At 39.9% G+C, this 20,846-nt stretch overlaps 1 protein-coding gene across 1 annotated transcript in view; it reads left to right on the forward strand.

The window, feature by feature from the left end:
• Positions 1 to 20,846, forward strand: part of ABCB7 (ATP binding cassette subfamily B member 7) — a 41,961-nt gene that overhangs the window by 1,815 nt on the left and 19,300 nt on the right. The window contains exons 2-5 of the mRNA XM_065689782.1: positions 4,993 to 5,070; positions 6,508 to 6,594; positions 11,842 to 11,961; positions 20,709 to 20,841. Coding sequence (XP_065545854.1) covers positions 4,993 to 5,070; positions 6,508 to 6,594; positions 11,842 to 11,961; positions 20,709 to 20,841 — 418 coding nt within the window. The remainder of the gene's footprint in view (positions 1 to 4,992; positions 5,071 to 6,507; positions 6,595 to 11,841; positions 11,962 to 20,708; positions 20,842 to 20,846) is intronic.

Below are 20,846 nucleotides of genomic sequence, written 5' to 3' on the forward strand. Positions count from 1 at the left end.
AGATTAGGCATTGATTCTTATAAATTAGGTCATTCAGCATTTAAAACCTCTTCAGGGAGCAAGTACGTGCATCCTATTTTAGCTTCAGTTATTTGATTATTTTGCTATGGTTATACACTAGTGCGAGCTGTAAATATTTTTTAATGGGCATATTCTGAAAGCATTTCTACGTGTTAAAAATTGAAGAAACACACCTGGGTTTGCATTTAAAGCCACTTAAATGTACTTGCCGGGGTCCTAAGCTCGCGTCCTGCATAGTCATCTGGGAATAAGGTTTAATGAAAGGAGTGTTTTATGGCATGTGTTCTGTGAAAGCCTCCAGGCTGCTGTGTGCTGACGTGTCTTGGTATACTTTAGTGTGTGGGAAAGCTCTTACATTACCTTTATTGCTATATTCTAGGTATCAAATATGGGTTAGATTTTGCATTAGGTTGTTGAATATAACCAAGGCCAATAAATGTGAAACAAATGCCTGTGATCCAGCCCTCCCATCACTTGGGATGGGAGACTGGCAGGACTCAACCACATGTGAAATCCAGATAGTGGCTTTAATGGCACATCTTCCCTGAATGGTTCCTAAATAGGGCCTTCCTGGGAGGGCACACCTGATGTGACACAGTTATACTGGCAACATGGTGCTTCTCCTTGCTGTAGTGAAATCACTTTTGTAAGTAAAATCGACTGTACTACAACCCCCGTTGTGCTTTTATTGATGTAACTACACAAATAGCAGAGGTTTGTGTCAGTCGGGTTGTGTTTTTACAGCTCAGAGTGGGTGATAGCCGTAGCCTAACTTGTGAGGAAAAAATGTGGTTAAAGGAAGGAAAAAGCTCTAGTGAAATTATCCCAGTGGAGAGAATGGACGTGTTGGATGTGGCCTGCTTGATAAGCTCTGGAAGGTGGTATTTCTTTCTATTAGGAAGCTTAGGGGTTTTTTGTAGAACAGTTTTGCCCGCATCCAAAATGAAAGCAATGGCAAGTTCTGTCTGATCTAAAACATCCGTGGAAGGAAAACAGCATTTGACTGAAAAGGTCCAACAGCCTTTAAGGATAATTATTTCAGTAGGAATCTGTATAAGACATTAAATACACTGAGGGGTTTCTTTCAGAGAGGACTTAAGCAGTTTTGAAAGTGTGGTTTTGTATGTTACTGCAAGTGGAACGGTAAAAAGTAGAAGATACTTCTTTTCCCCTTGATTTATCTTGCCCTTCCAGCTGCCACATGACGTGATAAAGCGTGTGTTCTTCTGCATAATTTAGCAATATCCCTTGCTCTGAAGTGGTTATAAGAGAAGTTTGGGGTGTTTTCCTTCCATTTCTTTACATTAACTTTTCTAGTTTACCTGAAGCTTGGCCTGTTCTGGAAATTACACTGATGTTTATTGTCCAGTGTCATTTCACATGTCTGTGTGCATTGCTAAATTCTTTTCTCTAGACTTTGATGGTGCAGTTGAACAGCTTGATGCATGGGAACTATTAATCAGCAGTTTCTTTACTGACAGATACGTGCTTTCTGTGCTCCTCGAATTATCAAAAGCCCTTTATAGAGCAAGGGGAAGTATTGCTGCTGAGCAGATCAGCAATCCCATATGTCTGTCTATAAAATGGATGTCTAATAATACTGAAAATTGTCATGAAGAAGGATATATAATGAAAAGGAACAGATGGGAATATGAACTTGATCTGAAAGTCATTTGAGGAGTACTGGGAGGGCACAGGGTGACCAGCACTCCCTGTAGAAGGGGTGCTGTGGTGTACACTGGGGTGCACCCTTGTTTCACTACTGTCATGCTGCATGGGTTTTCTGTTCTGCCATTGAGATGTGTTTTACCAAAACAAGCCAAATGTGAGGGTAGATTGGTAAAATGGGGGGGTGGGGGTATCATTTTGTTAACTTTCTTGGTGTCATTTGCTCTAGGTATGTGTACAGAGCAATTGCATGTTGACCATTGTTAAACCTAACTCCAGTTGAGTTTACGTCGTTCATAGTGGTGACAGTGTAGTCTACATTTATACCAGAATATTTTCATCTTTTCTCTCTTTTCCGGCTCTTTCCTATTCATCTTCCCTTTTTTCTGCCTTGAAAACTCGGCAAAATGAGGTGGGACTTGAATAGTGCACAGGTACTTGAATCCTACCTTCAGTTCTCTTTGCTGTTACAGTTGAAAAAACCCAAACATCCCCATTAGATTATGTCTGGAACAGCATGTAACATACTCCAGAGAGAATCTTCTAAGTGTAGATTTGACCTTGTGCAAATGTGTTTAAACCCTGTTGTTTGTTTGCATTTATAGTATTTAAACTACTACCAACAGTCATGACATTTCAGCAATATGACTTTTATGTGCAATCAGTACTAGACATCTGTTTCATCCTTTAGAATCATATCCAAAAATACATTAAAGGAACATAATGGTGCAGAGTCAGGCATTAAGAAGTTAGGAAATGCCAGAATTAAAGTTCCCTGCATAATTTCTTAAATTTAGAAAGAAGCGGAACTTGCTCCCGCTCCTTTAAAGCAATAACCTGCTACTTTTATCTGTTGCTATGAGGTTCAGGTATGCCTTTCCTTTGTAGTCTTAAATCTCTTGAGAATGACTTGTAGTGAGGAATGTGTGGATAGTGGTCCCACTCATTTGGGCAGCTTTACTCATGCTACTATGATGGCCAGATACGTATCAGTGAAATAAATTTTTCACCTTGTTTGATTCTTTATTTCTTTTCCGAGACTTGGTTTTTAGGCAGGAGCTTGGGAGAGGATTGAGACTTCCAGGCTCAAGACTGAAAATAAGGACAAGATTTCCTGTGTACTTTATGCAAATCTTTTAATCTTTTTACTGTATTCATCTCTTAACCCCATGACAGTTTGCAGCTTCAGTCAAGTAAGTAGGCTATCTACTGTGCAGTCATTGAGATTAGATCTGCTGGTGTTTCAATTGAAGTTGTTGCTGTGATGTTATTTATCACATGCATCAGTCAGAAGAGAACTTGAAGACTTTGGGGTCAAAGGATATGAATTATTAGTAAAATATTTTTATGATGTCCTAAGAGTACACTCTAGAACAGTAATTAGCTTCTTTCCACTAGCTGTTGGAGCATCTGCTGTGTGCTCCTATATGCTAGGAATAAAGAGTTAAATATCTGGATTTCAGTTCTTACAGTACTCAAGATTCTTTCTCTTGTGAGGCCAAGTAGGAGAGATTGGTCCTTCTATGGAGAGGTTGCAAATGGGTTGTCTTAAGAGGAACCAAAGCACAGTTGTGAGCAGTGATCCATCAGCCCCTAAACTCTTAACTTGTCTTAATGGTCTTTTATCAGCATCACGTGTTGGATGAAGTATAAATGCTGGTGCAAGGATGCTGGGCGTTTCAGTGTACCAACTGTGCTCTAGGTTGTAGGAGACAGGAACTCGGTCTCATTTGTGCAGATGTAGGACTTGCTGGTATTAAGCCTCTTGCCCTGGATCATGTCTCCACTATAAATTCTAAATTGTCATTGAATGGCCTCTGACTGGTGAAGCAGGTGGAGTTGTGTTGAGGCGACTGCTGAGTTACAAACACTGCTGCCTTTTATGTTGGTTGTACAGCTTAGCTGGGTGTTGGATTCTAGGTGCTGCCCAGATGCCATGGCAGGAGTGTCTCCTACTCCTCTTCCATGTTGGTGGGAACTTTCATCCCAGACAACCATGCCTTTGTAAGGATTGCATTGGTTTGCATTAACTTGGGATGTGCTGAGGCATCTTGAAGTCCTTCTCTTTTTCCATTATGTTTTCTGTTGATGAAACCGTTACTGTTCATATGGGGACTGTATCACTTAGATGGACACGAACCTGTAAAAGTATTTCTACAATGAAGTGCTTTATAACTGCAGCTCCTGCATTTAACCCAGGTCTTGGAAGCATTTCTTTGTATGTAATGTCATATAATGGAAGTACTTGAAATAAGCACGTCCCATGTGGCAACTTGTGGGGGAGTAATCTTAATTTTCTTTAAAATGACTGACTATAATTTACGGTATGCATCTTAGGACAGGAGCAAAGGAATGGTTAAGGCAGGGTATAAAATACGACAGTGCTGCTGCCTGACAAGGTTAAAAATACCCTTTTTATGATACTTGTCCTTTGCCTTGGGCTGATGAGCAGTTCTTCCACGATTTTGCTCTGTGGTAACGATTTTTATATAGCGTGAGGTGTGTGGTTAATATTGCAACAGGGCACTAAAAGATTTAATATCGAATGTGTCGAAGATGATGTGGCACCGTCATTGCCAACCAAAGGAGAGGCCCCTGTTTTGCCACTGGGGAAACACTTCCAGCTAGTCCATGTGAGGAAAATGAATGGTCTTTTGAAACTCTTAGGGAAATGTAACATGTAAGCATCCTGCAGTTGGTGCCTAGCAGGGTATCTATTAAAGATGCATTGATGGGTATGTGATACTGGGTGTCTCATGTCCTGCCTACCTAAAACCTGTAGTCAGGCGTGCTTTAATCTCTGATAGCCCCAGTGCTTTCCAGTGAGGAGCTGCAGCTTTGATTAGCCTTGTGGTCTGTGAGACAAGCATGGCATGAGCTGAGCAAAGAGGAATTGGAAATGGCAGAACCTATAAGCATAAGAATAACAATTTATAATGAAAAACCGAACAGAAGAATAGTTGAAACAAATCAGAAGCCAACCTGGGAGGAAACTGAAATGAGAAGAAAGGGAAAACTTGGTGCTTTCATGGTACAAAAGAAACAAAGCCAGGTGGGAGTGGGGATTCAGGGAAGAGGAAGGTTCATTGTCACTGGCATTTTTAGTGGTTGAATGTAATTTATTTTACAGCTGCTCCCCACTAGTTTTCTTTTTCTGTGGTCACTTGTTAAGGAACAAAGCCATCTGCCCTGTTTTCATGTTCTGCTTGTTTACATAAGCTAGATGAATATTCCCTGAATGTGAAGTGCATGTTCTGCATGACTCCTTTTTCACTTTTCCCCCCTCCCCTTTTTGTTCTATAGGTTCCACCAATCTGCAAGCAAAGATCATGGCACAGTCTGGGGGGAGATTATTCAAGGCCATTATTGGAGGCTTCAGAGGTAGGTATCAACTGGTTTTCTTCCTGCTCACAGGTCAGAGGAAACTCAAGCCCTTGGAGCATTTTTCACTTTAGTTTGCTGGAGAATTCATTTACTTCACTATTTAGTTTTGAAGTGTAGCGGTTTAAATGGCAAGTTGTGTCTGCCTCTAGAAAACGAGATACCTTTTGTTAGAGTTCAGTGTTGCAGTCTCCTCAAGAAGTCTCTTTGAATCTCTAGAAACTGATGATAACACAGTAACTTACAAAGAACAGTTCTCAGAAATGTAGGGTTTGTGTATTGATACTTCAGTTCATGTTGTCAGGCATAGAAAGTACCAATGCACAGAAAGCTGTGTTTTCCTTGGCTCTGTAGGGCTTTATTACTTCAAAATTCTGCTTATGAACTCCACAACTGCTTAGGTTGTGGAATATCAAGAAACCATAGAAATTTATTCTTATAATTTCAAATGTCAGGATGTCAGGCTCTTATTCCTGGGAAGTCTGCTTGCCTTAACATCATGTAAACATAAGGAAGCTGCAATTTTTACTCTTCATGGAGTAATTATGACATATTTCTCAGTTACACACTTTGCTTGAATGAAGCTGGGAAATGTGTTTGTCTTGGGTTTTGTTTTGGGGTTTCTAATTTTAATAAATAACCACTCATCAAATTGTCTCAAGCAGATAAAAATCATTTGAGGGTCATTGGGATTTCCAAGTGTGAAATCTACTTTGGTTTTTATAATGTTTGTCTTTAAAACATCGAAAGTGAAATTTAGATTTGGGAAGCCCTGAGGTCTGCTGTCAAACCATCCACGTCAAATGGAATTCTTAAAGAGCTTTTACATCACTTGAACCTGGAGATTGTAAACATGCAGCAAATCTCTTAAACAAAATGCAGACTCTTCTTGGAAAGCCTTACCATGTCCATTGTTTGTGACAGGCACTTCAAAACTGAACTTGGACAAATGCCTAGTAGTAGTGAGTTGTTATTATTTAGTACATGTACATGCATTAATAAATTCAGAAGTTTCCTCTATTTATTTAGCAGGGAACCTTGTCACAGTTTATGTGCATTATTATTGCTTAAATGTATTTCACTTTATACGTTAGTGTGTGAGGGTACAATTATCCTCCAAAACTTCAATTTCTTCATGTTCTTTAGTTCACTTTTCAGTTTCTAAATATTCCAGTTATAAGGACACCTAAGGCTCTGTCATCTTTACCTCCTGGCTGCTTGGAACATGATCTTTACTGCTAGATTTATAGTCCCTTTCTTACTATTGTTTTCTTAAGTAATGCAAGGTTTTTAGAGGGAGGTAATATCTTTTGTTAAAGCAAGTTAATACAGTTGGAGGATGAGGGAGGCAAACCAGACCTGTAGTTCTTCTTTCTGTTGGCTTTTGCATGCATGTTTCCTGAGGTTCTTGCAAATTGACTTTTCATTTTCACACAGATCCTCCCAAGGTGGCAACTGATAGAAAAGAGAACGTGTTGGCATGGTCATGCAGGTGGAGGGCTTCATACAGATCCAAAGGAAGGGGTAAAAACTTGCTTAATTTTCCTTAACTAGTATTGTTTTTTAAGTAAAAAAAGTGATCAGCTTCTTCCCCCTCCCAAATAAAAGCTGATGATCCCAAGCAACAGCTTGGTAAAAACTGTATTGGTAGATAAGTAAATGCTACTTAATTGTTGATGTTGTTTTGCTAGCTCTTAAATCACCGAATGTTTGTAACAACTGTTCAAGTGCTTCAGTTGTTTTACTGAGAACACAATCTTCATGTCACGCTCTCCTTTGCATTTGGCCTGCATTTTGTCAGACTGTTTTTGTGGGAAGTATGTGCCATTGTAATTTATTGTGGTTTGTTGTTCTTGTTTGTGACTGATACGTCCCTGTGACTTGACACTCAGGGTAGTAGAAATCAGCTTGTGGATACCAGTTAGTGCATCATTTGGTAAAATTGCATTTGAAGGGGGAGAGAAGTAATTAAACTGCATGTATTTTTACTTGGATTTAATGTGTATGCATCTGATGTGGTTTGGCTGTATATATATTCAGGAAGTGCATGTTAAGTATGGTAGGTATGTAAGAAGCAGCAGTATCTTTTATTAGACCGAATGATTAAAGTGAGAAAATGAGGCAAGCTTTTGGTTAAAACAACACAATATAAACTTTGCATGATTAAAATTGCAAAATCAAAGCTCTTGGGTTTATGTAACCTTCATTTTCTCACTTCCTGTGCAAAGTTATTTCTGATGTGTCACACAGAATCATTCAGTGCGATGATTATAACTTGTTCAAACTCATGTGGGATCTTCCTAAATCTAGTGAAGACCATATTGATGACCAACTGAAATTTCAGTGCAGAATGAGGTCTTTCAGCACAGGTTTGCTCATGCTTAACTGTTCTGATGATGTCTTTCCTACAGCCTCATTCGTAAAAGAAACTGAAGAGTTAAACCTAGGATTTCATCTTAATTTTGATCAAAGAGCTTTCCCTTCATTGAATTCAAACCTGTTTGTGCTACAGGTAGAGGTCAGGAGAGATGCTACTAAAATTTATGCTTTGGTAGTAAGGGGGAATTTCATAACCTAAAGTGCAGCCAGCTTGGTTTAGCCAACAGCTGTGGTCTTTTCTGCATACGGCACAAAGGGAAACAGAATAATCGGACATCTTCACCCAATAGTACTGCTGGCTCTGCATGTAATGTTAACGTCAGGCTAATTTTAAGACCCTCCTTGCAACGTGTATAGACTTTCAAAGATCTAGGCAAAACAGACTGTAAAGCTGGTAGAGTGTCCTCTAATTATGTATGTTATGGAATAGAGTTACTATGGACTGTAGTTCTCCTGTAAATGGGAGTAGAGTATTATCCCCTGTGTTGTTGCTTTGGTGATCACATATCTGTTGGGCTTAATTATTGGTTCTTTGGGGTTTATTTTCCTGCTAGAATTTCTGATCAGCTGGGGATTTTGATCAGCTGAGTAATTCCCATTTGCTGTCAAAAAAACCCTTCATTTTTCAGAACTCCATGGAAAAGATTTTGTATATCCCTAGAACAAACTCGCCCTCATAGAATTCATCTGCAGATCCATTTCACAGACTCAGTTTCACAACTGACCTATCTTCAGACATACCTCAAGGGGCTCTTTGTTCTTTTCTTTAAACAGCTATTTCCTGAAATGCAGACATTTTTCAACTGAACCTAGTATATGATGGGCAACTTCCAGGACAGATCTATTTAATCATTAGAGGGATTGCATTAATTTCTTTAGTTTCTACTTTTCAGAGGTCTGCAGCTTGGCATCATTCACAAATTTACATTTCAGGTTTTTCTTGGGTTGAGAAGGAAATGAGAGGTTGTGTTTGCCAAAACACTAGTAACGTTAAGGAACAGTGGATGTTCCTTAGCGTTTAGAACTCACTAGGAATATGTTAGCCAGAAATTTTGATGCCAGCTGGTATTTTTTTAGCCTGCTAGGCAGTGTAAATATTCCGTGGCATTCTGCGTTCACCCATTGCTTGCAGCTATTCCTGTATAAGCCAATCTCCTGACTTTTTTATTCCAATAAATGGAGCTATAATGTAGTTAATATAGGATGCTGTCAGTTAAGGCTGTTGTGTTACTAAAGAAGCATCAGCTGTTGTCCAGGAGAAAGCAGCAAGGGCTAGCTGTAGGAGAGGTGAAATGTGTGAAGAGTGGAAAAACTAAAGAGGAACATTGGGTGCAAAAGCCAAGAGGCCCTCAGTGGAAATGAAGGGAATGGAATCTTCAAGTAACTATGGGAGAAGCTGACACATCTGGTTTTTTTACAATGTAATTTTTAGTTCTAGCAGTGGCTGATGTGCTGAATGCTGAAACCGAAAGCATTGCTGTTCTTTACCACCTTTGGGGGTTTTTGTGTGTTCCTTTTATTGCTGTCTATTCTGTCTACAAAAACTGTGGTGCCTGACTTGCTGCTAAGCAGGTGTATATTGCTTGCTTATGGAAAGACTGCTAGTCATGATGGAACCCTGATAATTAGCCTTCCCCTACCACCAATTCATTCAGTTGCTATTTAGTTTGCTAGTCATTGCTCGCCTTCTATGGAGGGATGCACAGTATGAAGGAAAAAGACTCAGTATTTCTTTCCTAAAGTTTGGAAGGAAAATTCAGGCCTAGTTTGACATTTATTGAAGCTGATAAGGGAACTGAAAAAAAGAATCCTACCTCCTTCCTCATCTTGGTGTCTTGCTACATAGAGTCGTAGAATCATAGAGTAGTTAGGTCACTGTGGGTCAGATAGTGAGCTAGTGTGCTCTAGCTGAAAAATAATGTGTCCAGATGGTGGGAACACCCTCTCCCTTCCCAAAAAACAATGTTGCCATTTAAAGGGACATAAAAGAAATGCACCCCTTCTTAACTTTATTATACAAGCAGAGAATCAAAAAAGACCCTGAGTCCATTAAACAGATTGCTCATTTTAATTCTTAATGTGCCACTTGCATATTTAAACCATTTTCAATTCATGTTTCTGTGCAATGGTAACATTTATTTCATGGTAAACTTTGATGTAATTAATATATGTGCATTTTGCATCTCCTTTGATATTTCTCCTTGTTCCTTTGCAAGGCCTTTGGCAAATGACTGGCTGCCTTCTAACTTCTTTTTCTGAATGGATTTACTTCTGTCACTGTTCAGACTCATGAAGGAAAGGAAATAGATTCCATGTATGCAGCCCATGGATTTTGTTCTTTTTAATAGCTTTTCTCTGCAAATTCTGACTAGCCAATAGCAACGTATAATTAGAACTGCTCTGGTTGCTCTACTATCTTTTGTGTTAAAGTGATACCTCTTTTTAACTTCCTTTTAACCTGTAAGTGGTGATCAAAGATACTTTCCAAATGTTTGAACTGCTATTTATGCATATCCTTGGCTCAGATGGAAAGATTTATGTATGTGCTGCAGCAGATACTCCATCTCCTGAATGGGTAGGATGCAACAGAAGCAGTTTTGCATTCTGTCTTCACATACAGATCTTCCATATATCCATTTTTTAAAGGTCGTTTGAAATGTGCTTATACTGTGTAATGCGCCAATACATTTGTGGTTGCTGACAAAATGCAGTGTCTCTTACCCTTTGGTTTTCTTTGAAGCTATGACTAGAAACACTGAGATGAGTTTTCTGGTGCTATAGAAAGCTTACCTTTATAGGATTGGCTTCCCTGGCTGCCTTAGCAATCTTACCTTTCAACAAGGCACTCCTTTCTTGCTCATTCACACTGGACCAAGTCAAGGAAGGAGCATTTAAAGTACACATTAGAGTGAGGGAAGCATTAAAACTGCCCATTTTGACAAGCTTCTGTAATGATAAGTCATCTTTAAAAGGTGTGGACTAACATTTTGTTCCGCCCCCCCGCCCCTGACTACAAAATATTGCCTGAAATGGAGAGATTAGCTGCTATTTGCTGCCCTCCCTTCAGCTTTAGATAACCTTCCTGTCTGTCAAGTCAACCCCAGGGTAATCAGCAGAGAAAAATGAGTTGTTGATACTTGTTCTGTATGTTCCTGCATATGCTGTTCTTAATTCGGTAGCATGGTCTAGGCTTCAGCTAGTTAATATATGTAGCTTGGGAGTTTAGTGGAACGTATCTCACAAGTGAGTGATACAGACATCTGTCCATCTGTAAAATAACTTGTATTTCTGTAAAAAAATACAACCAAAATCACCAGCAAACCAAAATAACCCAAAACACAACCCCCCAAAAAAAGCTCAAACCAAAACCCCGAATATTTCTCAAAAAGCCTTGTTAACTGAACTGTAGTCTTGTTTAGAGCAAAATTTGAGGTTTGGAGAAGAACCTGCTTGAATTCATTAAAAATGGGCATATTCAGTTAAGCTGATGTGTGGCCATTTACATCATCTGCCTTGCGAAGCCTGGTTATCCACCTTCAGGGGCCAGTCTGTTAAATCAGGTGGTGATGTTGAAAGCTGAGTTAAGGCCACTAGAATAGTTTTCTTGCTGGTAGTTACAGTTTCATTTGGGCACCCACTGAAGGTCTGTATGCCCTAGAAAACATGGGCAGAATAAGTGTATTTCTCACTTTTCAGCAAAGATGATAAGATGACCAAAAATGCTTAAATTTGCAACCAAATAATCAGAGCTGAAATGCATATTCAGTTGAATTTATACTTTAGCATAACTGCTCTGTTTCAGATATTTGAGTTGCTAAAATGCTGGAGGTTTATACAGTATTCTGTTGTGACTCATGACTGTTCTTCAAACTACTAAGGTTTATTGTAGACCTTTCAGAGTTCTTTCATTCCTTGGTTTCTTGTCACTTCATTAACTTTACATTTTGCATTTCTTCCTCCCATTTTTTCTGTGCTATGTTAAAACAGCTTCCAAAGAAGAAATACCAAGCCATTTTATACCAAATCTTGAGAAGATAAAAAAGGACCAGTTCATTTGTTCTGTGAAGTACTCAAACTATGGTGAATTGTGGCTTTCTCTGTATTCCACTTACAGCTAGCTACACTTGCACTCTTGAGGACATGTGAATTAAGAGCAATTCATCTGTTTTAGCAGTGTGTCAAGGATTTATTACCTGAAACCTGACAACTTGAAATTTCAGTCTGCAGTCCTAGTCTCAAACATGAAGTGTCTGTTGCCTATCCAGTAAAATACAGAAGTGATCCAAATGTATTAAATTCATTTTTATTTATACTTAGTTATTTATTCTTATTTATACTTGCTTTGCTTCCTTGGGTCTCTTTATGATACAGTGCGTTTGTTCTTTCCGATAGCTGAAAGAGATAGATGCCAAAAAGATCATCAGAGCAATGTTGTCTTACGTGTGGCCCAAAGACAGACCAGACCTGCGAGCCAGAGTTGCCATATCCCTAGGGTTTTTAGCAAGTGCAAAGGTAAGTACAGATACTTCACAGTACTGTGATAGTTACTGTTCATCTGCAGTTTGTACAAGGAACAATTTTTCTATTATTATTTAAGGGGGGTTATAGTCTTAAGATGTTTGTTTCCTGTATGAGAAGCACATAGCATTGGAAATAATAGCTTGGGTATTTTAAGGGGGTGTGTATGCATGTGATATAGAATCATAGAACAGTTAGGGTTGGAAAGGACCTTAAGATCATCCAGTTCCAACCCCCCTGCCATGGGCAGGGACACCTCACACTAAACCATGTCACCCAAGGCTCTGTCCAACCTGTCCTTGAGCGCTGCAAAGGATGGAGCATTCACAGCTTCCTTGGGCAACCCATTCCAGTGCCTCACCACCCTAACGGGAAAGTCCTTCCTCCTTATATCCAATCTGAACTTCTCTGTTTGTTTGAACCCATTCCCCCTTGTCCTACCACTACGGTCCCTAATGAAGAGTCCCTCTCCAGCATCCTTATAGACCCCCATCAGATACTGGAAGGCTGCTATGAGGTCTCCACGCAGCCTTCTCTTCTCCAGCCTGAACAGCCCCAACTTTCTCAGCCTGTCTGCATACAGGAGGTGCTCCAGTCCCTGATCATCCTCGTGGCCTCCTCTGGACTTGTTCCAGCAGTTCCATGTCCTTTTTATGTTGAGGACACCAGAACTGCACACAATGCTCCAGGTGAGGTCTCATGAGAGCAGAGTAGAGGGGCAGGATCACCTCCTTCGCCCTGCTGGTCACGCTCCTTTGGATGCAGCCCAGGATACGGTTGGTTTCTGGGCTGCAAGCGCACACTGAAGCCGGCTCATGTTCATTTTCTCATCGACCAACACCCCCAAGTCCTTTTCCGCAGGGCCGCTCTGAATCTCTTCTCTGCCCGACCTGTAGCTGTGCCTGGGATTGCTCCGACCCAGGTGTAGGACCTTGCACTTGGCGTGGTTGAACTTCATAAGGTTGGCATCAGCCCACCTCACAAGCGTGTCAAGGTCCCTCTGGATGGCATCCCTTCCCTCCAGCGTATCAGCCGGACCACACAGCTTGGTGTCATCGGCAACCTTGCTGAGGGCGCACTCAATCCCACTGTCCATGTCAGTGACAAAGATGTTGGAACAAGACCGGTCCCAACACTGACCCCCGAGGGACACCACCTGTTACTGGTCTCCAGCCGGACACTGAGCCATTGACCACAACTCTTTGCTTGTGGCCATCCAGCCAGTTCTTTATCCACTGATTAGTCCACCTATCAAATTGATGTCTCTCCAATTTAGAGACAAGGATGTGGTGTGGGACAGTTTTGAACGCTTTGCACAAGTCCAGGTAGTATGCATGTGTGTGGTTAGGGAGATGATGATGACAATCACAGTTTTCATTTCCATTGCTCACATTAGTTCAGGATTTTCTATTGCCATTTAGTAATTTACATCATGAGTTATGGGAGATGTGAGTTAGAGGTTGCTTACAGATCTTTTCTTGCATGGTGCTGGATGTGTCAAACTGGATTTCCTCAAGGTTGTATGCTTGTTCTCTACTCTGAACTTGAGCAGTCTAGTGGTATCTACTCATACCTCTTGCTGTGCTATGGAAAAGGGGATTTGAGCTCCAGTCTTCTCTTGGTATTTCTCTGTGGGATGACAGTGGAATTTCTGTTGTTTCAGGGACTCCTCTGATGTCCCAACGTCAAACAAGCTGTATAATTTATTTTTTATATTGAACCATGCTTTCATTCAAATTATTTTTCTTGTAGTCTTTTGATTATGAAATGGAGGGTTGCTTTTACCTTTACTTCATTTTCTGAAAGGATCTCATACTCTTGCCTGCGACAAAATTAGTGTTTGTTTGTTCATAGAAATAGGCATGCGGAAGCTTTCAGCAAATTAATGGAGGATATTCAGATTTTACAGACCTTGTAGAAATAGTTTAGAAGAGCAAATGCTGAGGTTTTGCACAAAATCTTTTGCTTTGGAGGGAAAAAAGTGCGTGTTTGATTACAAAATTTACTCCAAATGTTTTGCACATTTCATATGGCTCAACAGGGTTGCTTTCTAATGGCAATTTTTACTAAACATAAAGCCGATATTAGTGTTTTGCTGGGATAAGCTAAAGTAGGTACTACTTAATCAGTGAGTTTCAGCACTTACGCTGCTTGCACTGGCAACTTACTAGCATTCAGTAACATTGCCATGTTATGAAAAGAGAGAAGAAATGAATTTCTGCTATGTCGATATTGAAAGAAGAGTACTTGGAAGAGAAATGTGCTCATTTATGTCAGCTGAAGAGGAAAGGCCAATCTTGTGGTCTGCAGCTCCTTCTCGTGAGCAGTCTATCAGGTGCTAGCTGGTACTGTCTACAGTAGATATTTTGGGTTGTGCTGCTGTTCAGGACGTTACTGATAATGCAGGTGACAGCATGCAGGATGTGGCATGTCTGTACATGTGAACTTCCACCCTTGTTTGTGCCTGTGTGAAATAAAGCATTAATCACTGGGAAACTATCTGCTCAAAATGCAGCTGCAAGGAGCAGTTCACCTTGTGCCCTGTGCAGTTGCCCTCACAATAATAGATAACTGATTATATGCTTGGCTAGTTGAGGTTTTGTGATGTGTATTTACCAGATGGATATGAAAATTCTTCTAACTCACTTTCTTTTTAAAGCCTTGTATTATAATGTTAATAATAATAATCTGAAGGCAATTTTGAAATAAGTTGGAAGTATTTTACTACTTTTTCTCTTCCCCCACTTTCCTAATTTGTAGGTTATATGAACATGATGGAGGATGTGAGTCCAGAATCTGGTCCTGCATGTGGCAGCCTTGTACCTTGCTTTTAGAAAATCTGTTAATGTTTCAAGCAGCTTTCTGAGGTGTAATGAAACCAAAATTGATGGCCAGCATGCCTGACTCTTGGAAATAGCTCTGTATTTGGTATAATGCAGAGCTATTATGTTTATGCTGGGATGGAGAGAGATGTTCCCCCATGTCAGAAAACCATGCACTTAATTGCTCTTTAGGGAAGTAACTGGATGTTTGTATCTCTTTTAAGTGTTCTCTTAAATTCCCTACTTCAGGTTCTGTATTAGGCAGCCTGGGAGCCCTGGTGTCCAGAGCAGAAAACCTGCTGAGCTTTGCCCAGGTTTTAGAAGGTGCCTGTTAAAGCGCAAGTGTTTTGTGAGAATGCTTTGGATGTGGTTGGGAAAACACGCAGCAAGCTCCCTGCAGGGTGTATGTTGTAACTGGCTGGGGTGAAAAAACTCAGGGATGTCTTCTAGCTCTCCTTTGATAAAGTTCTTTGTTTTGTTCTGTTCCAGTCATGAAAAGCCTTGTTAGAGCTCAAACATTTTTGAGTACAGTCGAAGAAGTTACCCCTCATCACCTGAGCTATCCCCGCTCTGCCTTTAGGGATTAAGTTTGCTTCAACTACTTCAGGCTTACACGTTCAGTATATGTGTAGTTACTGTGGCATAACTGACATGCAATAGTTTGTTGCAGAGCTATATTTTTTCTGTCATAGCTTTGAGCCCTGAACATCTGCTTTTCTTCCAGAGCAAACTACAGGTCTCTTTGTCCTAGAGAAAATCCAGTTAGTTTACCTGTGGCTTGTCTGGACCATGTATAATCCTGTGCAGCTTCCTCATTATCCCTTTTGGGAGCCCTTTTCTTCCAACTGCTTGGGAGGTTAATTACAATGTACTTGATAGACCACACAAAAAACCTTAAGTTTGTAAAAGTTTCTCTGCTATATACATGTGTAAGCACCAGAATGCCAGCATATCTTTCTCCTCACTGCAGTCCTGACCCAGTTTCTTTGCTCACTGTGCCTGTCTGAAGAATTTAAGTCCTTATTATGAATTTTGTCTAAAAGCTGCTTGTTCGTGTGTGTTTTGCATAGAGAACTATACGATGCCTGTTACAAGTAACGTTCCCCAGTAAGAAATGCTTTTATAAGCCTTTTGGACAATTTTGTCTGAGTTTGGTGAGGTTTTATACCTGTGTATTTATAAAGTTAAGTTTCCAGTTAGGAGAAAAGATCCAAGTGGTGACTCTCTGAGACAGATTCTATAGGATGGCTTCAGTTTTACTGAAGAAAACTCCAGAGCAATCACAGAGGAGAGGTAGGTTAGGAAATCCTCAGTCATAAGAAAAAGATTAGGAGTTAATCACGCCCAGTTTGATTGGGCTTCCCCACCAAACGTACAAAAGCTGGAGATCACACCTCCTGGTCTGCTGCTTGAGAAGATATTTGTTTCTAAATCTTCCAGTTCAGCGAAGTTCTGTTTCAAAACAAACGCTGGTTTGTGTGCAGCTACTGAAGAGCCTGCGGTTGCAATCTGTCTTGACTCCTTTTGTGGGGTCCAGTTGCCTGTCATTGAGCAAATTACTGTGATTTTTGGTGCCTTTCTGTCTACACATAACCACCGGTAGTATTGTTAGCCTTCAAAGTGAGCTGTTCGCATGGCTTTTTATGACTGGTTGCTGACAGGATGGAGTCTGCTCTAGGGCCAGTAAGGTCTTTTATTCCTTGGACGATTCATTGTATTATGACACGCTTTAAATTTTTACCTTAAATGTTTATAGCCTATCTAGACATGTGTGATCTGAAAGATGCAGCAGCAGAGCAGGTGAGAGGAGTACATAAGGCATCATCTGTGTGTGCGCAGCCTGCTAAGGTCCTACATAGCTGGTTTGGTTTTTTTTGTCCACATTCCCTCTCCCAGCTTTTGTCTTCTATCTGTTGTATATATGGTAAATGCTGCTTTACTTTTCTGTTTCTTCTTTTTTCCTTCTGTGGCACAAGAAGAAAAAGTGCTTGGGCTTCTGAGACGCTGGATTAAGCGCATGAATATGACAAAATCACATGTCACCTCTGTCAGCCTGTAATGATTTTTTGGCCTCTTGGTCACAGACCATGCATGTGTTATTCATGAGCCAGAGAAATCTTTCAGACTCTGCATTTCTACTGACTGCTAATCCTCTAAGTTTTAGGAGAAGAAATTGGTTGGCAAGGGAGGCAAGACACAAGTGTTGTGTTGCAAATTTAGCCTGTGTGCAAAGATAACGATATCTATCTGATCAGTTAAGAACATCTTGGAGTTTGAGCCCTTTTTATGGGCTCAGATGGAGTTATATAATTACAATAAACCTTTAGAAACTGCTAGTGGAAAAAATACATTTCAGGTCATCATTAAATGTGGAGAAGGCATGAAGCCAGATGCTTCTTCCCTCTTCTGGACCACATTTTGTAGCTTTTAGCAGTTTTACCTCTGCCAGTGGTGGAGCTTTCTGTTTATGTTTTCACAAATGGAGTTGTTGAATGAGTACATTTATATTGGTCCGGGGATAAATTCAGTCATCTTCATGTCGACGTTTCTCATTGAATTATTGGCAAAAGAAGAGCTCAGTGTAGACCAATTTTATCTTGTTGGGGCTCAGCCTGTCACCAATTCGTCATCTTTATTATCAACAAGAAATACTGGGAAGAGCACAGTGAAAGATAAGACTGTGTGCCATAAACATAGTGTAGTCCCATAAGGGAATAGAGATGATGCACTGTCAGCTTAAAACGGTGCAGTCATTTAAAAAAAATGTTTAAACTCATTTAAGCATGATGCATTATAGTGTAACATGCTGTTAAATGTGGGCAATTGACTTGGGATGACTTCTTGGGTGCATATTTGCTTTCCAATAAATTCAGGCAAGGATAAGCTGTTAATTCACTATTATAAATAGAAAATGTACAAGTTTAAAGGGTCTTTTTAATGGCAAGTATCAAGCTTTTGGGCATTAGGAAGAGGAGGGAAACCTATATATTGTGTAAGACAATTGGTTTGCATGGTGGCTTTTGGTAGTGTACTTAGGTGTGCTTAAAGCTTTTTGTTCTCTGACAGCAAATCCAGGCTGCTACAGAGGTAGCTGTAAGTTTATGTAAAAGGCTGCGATTTTGTTTCCATTCGTGTGAATGTGATTTCATTGATTTAACAAATTGAGTAGCAAAGGCCTGTTCCTAATAATGGCCTCTCATCTCTCTGGCTATAAACTTTGTAAGATTAACTTCTTCTTTTTGTTAATATTAAATTACTGGGAAGCAGATTGCTAATGAAATGCAATATTGCGCTGCCTTGTTCTTATTCAAGCTTTACCCTCCAGGAGTCGGAACAACTATAACCTGAGACCAGGCTTTAAATTTCATGTAAAACTCTATTGGGTAGAATTATATTGATGTAAAAGAAGACATTTCTGCAAAACTGGTTAAATTAATTGCAAGTGGAGAGCTGCATCTTAAAGAATACGTCTCTCTTCTTTAAATGGACTTTAAAATCTGTCTGTAGTTCTATTTCTGAACTACCTGGAGTGTAGCATGGTCTGCTGAGGAGAAAAATCCCTGCAGAGGGATTTGTGAGGATCTGCAGCAAATCAAGACAATCTGCATGAGAATACTCTGATTTTCTACTGAGTAGTGTCCCCCTAGCACACGTGCTAGTGTATTTGTCTTTATTAAGAACAAAATGCCACCCAAAAATTGAATTTCAGTAACTCTGAAGGGAAAGCAGAGGGGCTTTGATTGTGCTGGGGAAGGAAGGGAGTTGAATTTTGCTACTGTAAAGATTCAGAATCTCTGTTAATGCATCCTCAGTTCCTTGTGGGGCTTTATGCTTAAGGGTTAAGCATGTAATGGCAGTAACCTGTTTGTCTGCTGTGTATAATTGAAGTTATCAAACATTATTGTATACTGCTGCTTTGATGGTGTTTGTTGGCTTTCTGCAGATAATGCTAACCGCAGGTCTTTTTTTTTAATGGAGATTTCCACAGTTCCAATCTATTAAAAGGGAGCTGTTGCTGAACGGCTCAGGCTTGCACTGGAGAAGTTTCAGAAGGATGTAGTTGAAGTAGGACCTGATCTTTCAGCTGTTCTCCTTTTTTCAGTCACAAACCAGTAATAATCTTGCCTAGATGCTCTCAGATCTCATCTGTCTCCTCTTGGGAGCTGTCTAGATTATGCTGTGCTGAAAATTTGGTAGTATTTGGTTGGGGTTTTTTCCTGCTTAGTTACTTCACAGGGGAGATGCCGAAAGGAAGAGGAGAAACTGGATTGCTTCCTCATTCGTATTTAAGACTTTTGCCTAACACTGTTTTAATATAGCATTTTAAAAGAAATTTAATTTTATATTAATTATTTAACTGTAATTAAAGGAAGTATTGTTCAAAACCCCAGTTTCCCCTCTTGGTGAATGAAGTCTTCCACCACTTACAGTAATTTGTAACACTGGGAATATCTGGTACTAGTCTAGTTGTTATTCTTGCTAAAAGCCTGTCTTCCAGCTTGAATTTGGACTGAAGTTATGAAAGACTTTACATGCTTCTTGCTTGAGACCTAGTTTTATCCCGTTAATTTGCAGTTCTTTCACTGGGCTTTCAGCTCTGACAGATGTCCCTAAATACAATCAGGATCTAAGTGGGTATACAAAACATTTGGTGGAGAGAGCTGAAATATCTGTGTCAATCTGTTTTGGTTTTTTGTTTCTTCCCATGTGAAATAATTTGCCATCTACCCATAATTTTTTCCCCAAATACTGAAAAAACCCTCAACTTTAAGCAAAGTGAGCTCACTGTGAAGTATTTTAACATCTGCCACGGTACAGGATTGTAGGTCTTAACGTACTTGTTCAGCTGCTAAAAACCTTGAATACTCTGTTGAAATCTTCACTGTTAGAAGCTGTCATCTAATTAATAGAATTAATTCAAACATTTGACATTAATTGTTTTTCTTGTTGGTACAAATGAGGGATATAACAATGGAACATTAACGAGACTTAAGAACTGTGTGTTTTCTGTAAGGTTTTTAGTATTTTCTCATGCTGCAATTGTGCAAGTCCTGAAGTTAGTCTGTTTACACCTCTAGCCAGCTTGGGTTTTGTATGTAGGTGAGACACCACTGTTACAGGAGATGCATTTGGGTTTTAGTGCTCTTCAGAGTCATCCAGTGATGTACGATGTGTCCAGGTTGTGAATAGGACTTTGGTGTTTTGTTTTAAGGCTCATGTTGAAGTGGTCTGTAGTGTCTTGTTGACTATATGGTCTGCATGGAAAGTCATCTGTGCTCCTCTGCCAAATGCTAGGGGTTAATACAGATATTAAGTTAATATTTATAGTGATGTTGCAAATGGAAAGCATTATTGAACTATTAAGGTTGTATTAACAGTCACAAGAGACAAAGGATAGGTTACCTTCTTTTCTTGGGCTTCACTAGAGCTTTGGTTGAATACATCCATTAATACATATTCGGTTTAATATATAATCTTGGTTGACCCAGTATTAGCAATATGAGAGTGAATTATTTCTTTTGTAGTAGTAATTCTTCATAGTAAATACTGTCAGCATCGCCAAGAGCAACCTGTAATGGCAATGTAATTTAGGAGCATGGTATGTGTGTCTGCTGTTTGATTCGTTTCTAGTCTTGGCCATTGCTGTACTGAGTGCTCAGCCTCAGTTTAAGTGCCTTTGCAGTGTACGATTTCTTTAGGATAAAAATTGATACTTAAAGGAACCCATGAGAGAGACAAACTAACCCTGCAGTCCCGGGAGTAAAGACTTAATAGGAGAGCATTGTGCTTGAATTCAAGAACCATATCACCTGCACTAAGTGGTTAAGAACTAAATATAACAGTAGAGCAATTACAGAAAAAACAGTCATGTTCCATAGATAGGTGCTTTAATGCATATTGGTGTTCTTATGCTTTTAGGCCATGAATATATTGGTTCCCTTCATGTTTAAGTATGCGGTAGACAGCCTTAACCAGGTATCTGGAAACATCCTCAACCTCAGCGATGCACCAAGTACAGTGGCAACTGTGGCAACTGCTGTTCTCATTGGCTGTAAG

Source organism: Lathamus discolor, chromosome 9, assembly GCF_037157495.1.
Source record: "Lathamus discolor isolate bLatDis1 chromosome 9, bLatDis1.hap1, whole genome shotgun sequence".
NCBI lineage: Eukaryota > Metazoa > Chordata > Aves > Psittaciformes > Psittacidae > Lathamus > Lathamus discolor.